General features: G+C 31.4%; 1 protein-coding gene across 1 annotated transcript; it reads right to left on the bottom strand.

The window, feature by feature from the left end:
• Window positions 1-4,968: 4,968 nt before the first annotated feature.
• Window positions 4,969-5,778, bottom strand: fd19B (forkhead domain 19B). Its single transcript, XM_065509297.1, has one exon. It carries the CDS (start codon window positions 5,776-5,778, stop codon window positions 4,969-4,971), a length of 810 nt encoding a protein of 269 aa, XP_065365369.1.
• Between the last annotated feature and the right edge of the window lie 2,093 nt (window positions 5,779-7,871).

Raw genomic sequence — 7,871 nt, 5'->3', positions numbered from 1 at the left:
ACACTATCGTCTAGTCTATCGGGGCATATATTCGTTGTGGCAACTGTATTTGTTGTCAATTTAATGATTCGGCTCCTCCAAATATTTGCCACACCACACAGTGGATTATATAATGTGTGTGCATCGCATAAATGATTTTTGCAAATGATTGAAATTAACCATAAAAGTTAAGATCTCAAGCAATAATTATTTGCAGAAATGATGGATATTATGTCAACAGAAGTATTCGAAAATGGCGACAGAATACACTACTTTCGACTTTAAAGATTTGGGGAGTTAAAATTATTCCATATTCAAGGGCGTATTTTTAATATTTATAATTATTTTTTTCAGAATTGTTATACCTTTTTGGAAAGGGTATTTTGTCCAGATTCTATATTTGTAAAGAGTTTTGTATATATTGGTAGCAGATTTGAAATTTATTCATTTAACTTTGACTAGGATTTTAACTATTGGCACCGTTTGCCGCCGATCTAGTTTTAACATAGAATTAAAGGTTAACTTATTATCTAAAAGATAATAAGTTAATCTTTAATAATCGGCACCTTTTGGTGCCGATAAACAAATGGCATGCAATAATTTAAAAAAAGAAATTGTCAACTTTTTTTGATTTTAGTTGCTTTTCATTGCTTATTTTGCTACTAAAACTTATATAAATTTATAACTGTGTATAAAGTAAATTTAGTTCTTATGATAGGTTATAAAAATTAATTATAAATCTTAACAAAACGGTGTTTTAATTTTTTTAACCGGATGAAAATTGTAGAAGTTATTCAACTTTTCATTAACACCTTTTATTGTAATTTCTCCCTCAGCACATATGTATAAAAAAAAACAAAAAACTAAGGACGGGTAACTTATCAAAATTTTAAACATAGTTAAGGCATAATCAATGTTTACGTATTTTTTTTCATACAAAAAAATGTATTTAAACATTGATTAGCCTTAACTATGTTTATAATTTTCATAAGTTATCAGGCCTAAGTATAAAAAATGTTTGTGCAATTTTTAATTTTCATGGTAAATTTTTTCGAAAAAGTTTAATAAATTTTGCAAATATAAACCGATTTTAACAAGTAATGTCTCATTTTTGTCTATATATAATTATTTTTAAAACACTGTGCAAAAAAATAGGTTTTCATTGCTGAATTTGAAAAATTATGAAAAAAAATAAAAAAATTATAAACTTTTTATAAAAACTTACATAATTTCATGAAATATTCAGACATTTTGAAAGATTAATTCGATATCTCTCCATAATTATTTAAAATTTTGAAATCGGTCTAAAACTATTTGAGTTAGAGGTACTATAGTAATATTACTTTTATATAAAAACTAAAAAAATCAAAAAATGTATTTTTAACCGTTCATAACATTTTTTAATAATTATTAAAGCATAAAGTCCCACCTATTCAACAAAAAAAAATCTTACAAAAATCCTCATCCATTCAAATGTTACAGATTTTTGATCCGAAAATTTCCAAAATTTTCCACTGTGCACCACCTAAAATTTTGCTTCAAATTTCGGTTACCACAAAAAAAAACAGTTTTTAAGCAAACGAAAGGACTTCTCCGTAGATTGCATAAAACACAAAAAAAAAACGAATCTACGGAAAAGCCCTTTCGTTTGGTTAAAAACTGTTTTTTTAAATGCGGGATTTACAATAGATGACGTATCTTTTGAAAGCGGTTTTTGTTTTTAATAACTTATATGTAATTTTGAGGGTACATACCTGTCATTTATTCTCACTTAGTTATTGGACATTATAATGTAAATAACATTATAAAATGTGCAATTTTCTGCCAACAATGCGTCATATGCGGGAAGTTTTACCTTAATTCTTTAATTTGAAAAAAAGTACCGCTGAAGCACACCGATTGCTCACCATAGCTTATGCTGAATGTGTTCCATCGGTTTCAAAGTGCGAGAGATGGTTTATTCGGTTTGACACGGAATACAAAGATCGCACAGGTCAGCCAATAAAGTTTGAAGACCCAAAATTGGAGGCATTACTCCATGGAGATTGTTGTCAACTTCAACAAGAGCTTGCAAAATCATTGGGAGCTACTCAAGCAGCAATTTCAAGCAGCAGGATTCGTCAAAAACCAGGGAAATTGAAAGACAATTTTGTTTGTCTGATATGCTGCTTGAACGCTACAAAATAAAATCATTTTTGCAACGAATCATTACTTGCGATGAAAAATCGATCCTTTATGTTAACCCGAAGCGTATGTGAAGTCCGGCCAACCAGACGAATTTGCGCCAAAGCTAAATGACCATGGCGTTAATGTAATGTATTTGTTGGAACCAAAAGTGTCCTATCTGATATGAGCTGCTGAAATACTACCAGACCATAACAGGGAACCAGTATTTAATGCAACTGATTCGTTTGAAACAAGCATTGGCCGAAAAACGCTCAGAATATTCCGGCCAGACATGAAACCGTAATATTCCATCATGGTTGGAAAGTTTTCCTACTTTTCGGACTACTTGGTTTCGATTGAAGCAGAACTCTCTCTCTCTCGGATACGCTTCACTTCAGAACAGAGTATGCAAAATTGGCTTTATTCGTTCTTGGATTAAAAAAATAAGCAGTTCTTTTGGCGCGGAATCTTTATGTTGCACGAAAGATGGGAAAAGGTCATAGCTAACAATAGCCAATACTCTGAATAAATTTATATTTTACAAATGTTTCAAAATAAAAGCAAAAAATTTAAAAAAAAAAATCCTGAATTTTTAAGTCATACACCCAAAATCTATCTTGAAAACATTTTACTTATGAATACAAACCGCTCGAGAGCGCTCTATATTTAATTTTAATTAATTAGATATTTTACTTATGTTATGTTTTCCAAAGAAACGTTCACATTGTTTAAACATTTGACGAAAAAAGCGTAACTACTAAAAAATCGATATTTCTCTTTCCATTGAACCAATATTTATTCCAGTAAACAAATTTCAGTTTACAAAATATCAAAATATAAGGTCATTATTATAATGTTTGACGTTATTTACTCTTACAAAATTTATTTAATATCAAATAAACATATTGAAAATATTGGCTCCGTTTTCTTCGTCAAATATATGTGAACGTACCTTAAGACACACGATTTTTAATACAACCCTATCATTAGAATAAAAATACATGATGTTAAACATCGTAGGACATCTTTGTCTAATAAGGTAATAAACTTTTAGCGTATTTATAAATGCGTCAAACATGCACTGCCTCATATCAAATTAACCACGTTCACTGACAATGCTATCAAACTATTGACAGATTTCCTTTATTGTGTAATTCGCCAAGACCTTGATGTATAATACAATTTGTTATAAATAATTTAGAAATAGTGAATAATTAATTTACTATAGAATTAGTTACACAATTTAAAACCCGAATTAATGAACGACATAAAAATGTTCTTAATACGTTTGTATTGTAGTTGAATTTAGGATCATTTCCAACTAACTCAAATTTTTTAAAGCATAACTCCAAAATGGAAACTAAAGAGTTTGCTAGTCAATTGTTTTGTAGATTGTACGAGAGTTAATCTGATCAGAATATTTCTGATGAAAATTTAATGTTGGACTTTGTTTTCGAATGTTTTTTTTTAACATTAGCAATACTTGAATTGTTAACTATAACGTTATTTTTTGTTTTTCTTTAACAATAAAATATTAAAAAACCGACATCAAAACTTCAATCATTACCTTTTTTAAAAAAAATTTAAATTATTCGAATAATTCGATTAATTTTAAACGTGTGATCGAATTATTCGAACAAGTTAAAATCTCTTATTCGAATTATTCGTTTTATTCGAACAAGAGAAAAATCGAATAATTCGATTACCCTAATCCCATGTAATCTATCGTGAAGTCAATGGTCACTTTTGTGTCTCTAAGTAACTTAGAGAGTAATCACTTTAAACGTTTTTTTTGTACTGCACTTTAAAAAGTTGTAATTATACTCAGAAGATTCGTACTATCTTTTTAACTGTCAATTAGAACTAGTACATGTTAAAATAACCATAAAATAACTAGGTGAGCAAGTGGCCAGTTAGTTAGCTAGTAAGGTAACTGTGGAACTGGTATTTGAATCCAACGCGTTGTCTACTTTGGACGAGCTATCATACCAGCTATTATTGTTATCCAAAATAATCAATTGACCCCTGCTTATAATGTGTTCGTGTTATAATAACTAGTCACGTAACTAGTTATGTAACTAGTTGTCAACCTAAAGGATAGGCAAAATCACTAGTTCGAGACAGTCTTCTAGAACTGCTGGGAACTTTTCGCCTGTAATGTATATAGGAAGCAATTGCAGAAGGGTGAGATTAAGAAGATTCCTCTTAATGAGATGTTTTTTATAAAGTTTTAATTCAAATTAAAACTCATATGAAGACTTCCCTAATAGATATTTTTTTATTTCGCCTTATTGGTGATTTTCAATTTAAAATTTAATGTGGTGCATAAAAAAGTTTGTATTAAAAATGTATACATTTGCATAAACAAGCAAATTATATGAATAAAAAATAAAAGAATCGATTAGTAAATGGATTGGAAATGCATAAATTAAAACCTACAAAGTTTTTTCGTTATAAATACTACTATGCAATGCTTAGTTGTAAATATTTATAATCATTATTAATGAGTATATTTCTAGTTATTACTCCCTGAAAACAAAACCTTAAATAAAAACAGTAATTTAATTTTTTTTTATATTTATATAATTTTATTCATTTACTTAAATCTAAGAAATTATTTACTTTGTTTAGTTGTCAATATTTGTTTAGTTGTCAATATTATTTAAATTAGCGCGTTCTACGCAATCAAAGTCTTTGGAATAAATAGTAAAGTTCTCTTGCTCTCACTGAAATTCTATGTCAAACATTTTTAATGATCACTTAGTGATATTCTATGAGGAATTTCGAGTGGGATCTAGCAGAACTGAGACAAATATCTCCACACTATTGGTATTTCATGGGAATGCCGCCTTGTTGCATGAGATATTGTTGATGATAGTGCAAATGTTGCAACTGTTGTCTTTGTTGTTGCTGATGATGATAATTGGACCAGGCGGCTTGCTGTTCCCTTTGACTTTGTAGTAGAGCTGCTTGTTGGGCCATTCTAATTTCTTCGGGGGTGGGGAAGTAGACAGCATTTGGGCTGTAGTGATGAGCATAGGTCATCGCATTTGAGGGCATGGTTTGGTGATAGGGATGATGAGCATAAGGCGTGCCATAATGCAATGCAGCCTTTGAGCGTATGGCCCCGGTACCGAAAGAACGATTGATCATGGTGTTATTGCTGCGTCTTAGGCGTCCTGTGGTTTCACCAATTGTTAAATCTTCGGCAGAGGGATCCAAGGCCCAGTAGTGGCCACGGCCAGGATCATCCAAAGCCCGAGGTACTCGGACAAAGCAAGGATTCAAGCTGAGATTGTGGCGTATAGAGTTTTGCCATACACTCTTGTTCTTCTGATAGTAGGCAAAGTTCTCGGCTATCCATTCGCAAATGCCGCTTAAAGTTAAACGTTTCTCAGGGCTGCTTCTAATGGCCATAACAATTAGGGCGCTGTAGGTGTAGGCTGGTTTTGCATCCGGTGATTTGCCGCTGGTCGATGAAGTATCACTTGATAGTTCCTCTGATGTTTGTGATACCGAAGGGCTGCTGGGAGCACTGGGTATATAGGAGTTGGTTTTTGTTTCTTCTAAACATACTTTAGTATCCGATAGCAAAGAGCGTATGGAGAAGTTTGATTGGAAGACAGGTGCCATTGTTTGTGTTAAAATATTTTGTTAAAATAGTTTGTGTAAATTTTCTTTAAATTTTCTTTTAGCTTGTCTTGATGACTGATGTGTGTGTTCTCTGTGATTGCTGAGCTGAGACTGATGACATTTCTCGGCGACACTTTGGTTTAAATACTAAATCTTGTGTGTTCTAGGCTGCGACAAAAGCCCCTTAACAAATCCTTAAAATTTACAAATGTTTTTAATCAGTGGATATAGTTTCTAATTCGGCGATTTGTTAAACTCTTTACAAATCTCCTACTCGTTGTGTGTGCGCGTACATGGATTACTGAATCCACGCTTAATTCTTCATGTCCTTAACTAAGCTTAGCTTAAGAAACACACACACGCACTCTGGCAGCAGCAGAAAAAGGGTTGCTTTATCAAATCCACAAACGCGGCCCACAATCCGCCTTCTTCTAATCTACCTGCATGTCAACTCGCTTAAGCGATTGAAAGGGAATTTTGTTAGCCGTTGATCACCAAGATCAATGAAAGCTGGCGGATTCATTCATTGATCCCGTGCTTATGACAAAATTAGTCCGCTGTAAATACCTGCCTTCATATTTGTGCGCACAATGCTGTTGTTTTGTTGTTGCCAAATTATTAAATCCGGTTCCTTTAATCGTATTTTAGCGTCTTTTTCCGTTTTAATCCCACTAACAAATGTGTGTGTCTATCTCTATCTTGTTTGCTTTATCCCTGTCTTAATCAGGTACTAGGAAATTATCTTAGCTGCGCTTTATCCCCGTATCAATTCGCATGATCTTTTGAAAGGGTTAAACGCGTGAGCAACTCATTTCAAAACGAAAGAGTTTAAACGATTTTCGATGGAATTTTTGTGGCGGATTGTTACTTTCCATTTGCATACTTTACACAAATCCCCTGGTGATTTTATCCAAACAATAGTCGAATATTTTGCTGAGACAATAGAGCTAATGTCTGCTAATTTAAGAGTTTTGCTTGAATATTATTTTGTTTTGTTTCCCGATGCTTTAGCACAACAATAGAATTCTGAAGAAGTTTTGCTAGTTCTTTGTTTTGCAGAGCGATGGGATCATGACAATCTTTAAGACACTTTAAAGGGGTTAAATAAAGGCTGTATTTTTTGTTTTTATTAAACTAAAATAGAAAAATCTTTTGAAAATGTTGTGATAATCGTTAGTAATTTGAAAACAAAATACTTATAGTTGATTTAGTTGGATGATGGAGGTAAGCTTTGGAATTAGTTAGGAGTGATTGTAATCGCATGTTTGTGGATAAAACTTTTGTTTGTAGATTTTCAAAGATTATTTGTATTCAAATCTGTTTAAGGTTGATTTTAAGTCATTTTTTAATTAAGGTTAGCACAGACAAAAATTACGACAAATCAATTGTCATATTAATTACCAAATTCGTCAATACAATTATTTTTTTAATTAAAAAGGCACCAACAACCGATTTTGTAAATATAAAAAATTTGGTTGTTACTCAAAATTGTTAACATTCAACAATATTTTTCAATTACTAGTTTGTCTTATTGAACAACTAATTAGTTAACAGTAAACTGTTGCATTTTAACAATTAAATCGTCATATTAAACAATTTTGTTGTTTGTAGTTAATTACATTTTCCAAATGGATTTACCCTTAAAAAATATTTTTTTTTGACCTGACAAAGAAAAAAACAATAAAAGGATTCTTTTAATTGGATTTTATTAAGAATTATAAAAAGGAGTTGACTTATAGCGTCTAAAAGTGGTATTGATGGAGTTCTTTTAAATAAAAATGGTGGACGGTTTAGCTTTTAGTTTGGGTATATGTTGATATTGTTATGGTTAACATGTTCAACTATATATTAGTACATCGATGGACCATTACTTCCATGCACATCAGGTATTGCTTTTGGATTTGGTTGGAAATGTTTGTTCGATTGAATCTTGCATATCCACTTATATAGATGACTTTAAACAGCCGGATGAAGTATGCTATGTAGTTTATTCAGAAATGCTAAAACAAAGCATATCAGGAAGTAACGTTATACTCCATTAGACTCCTGAACCCTATTAGAAAGAATATTTCTTTAACCGTTCTTTACAATAT

Source organism: Calliphora vicina, chromosome 4, assembly GCF_958450345.1.
Source record: "Calliphora vicina chromosome 4, idCalVici1.1, whole genome shotgun sequence".
NCBI lineage: Eukaryota > Metazoa > Arthropoda > Insecta > Diptera > Calliphoridae > Calliphora > Calliphora vicina.
The sequence above is the reverse complement of the archived record's forward strand: the minus strand, read 5'-3'. Positions and strand labels throughout refer to the sequence as shown.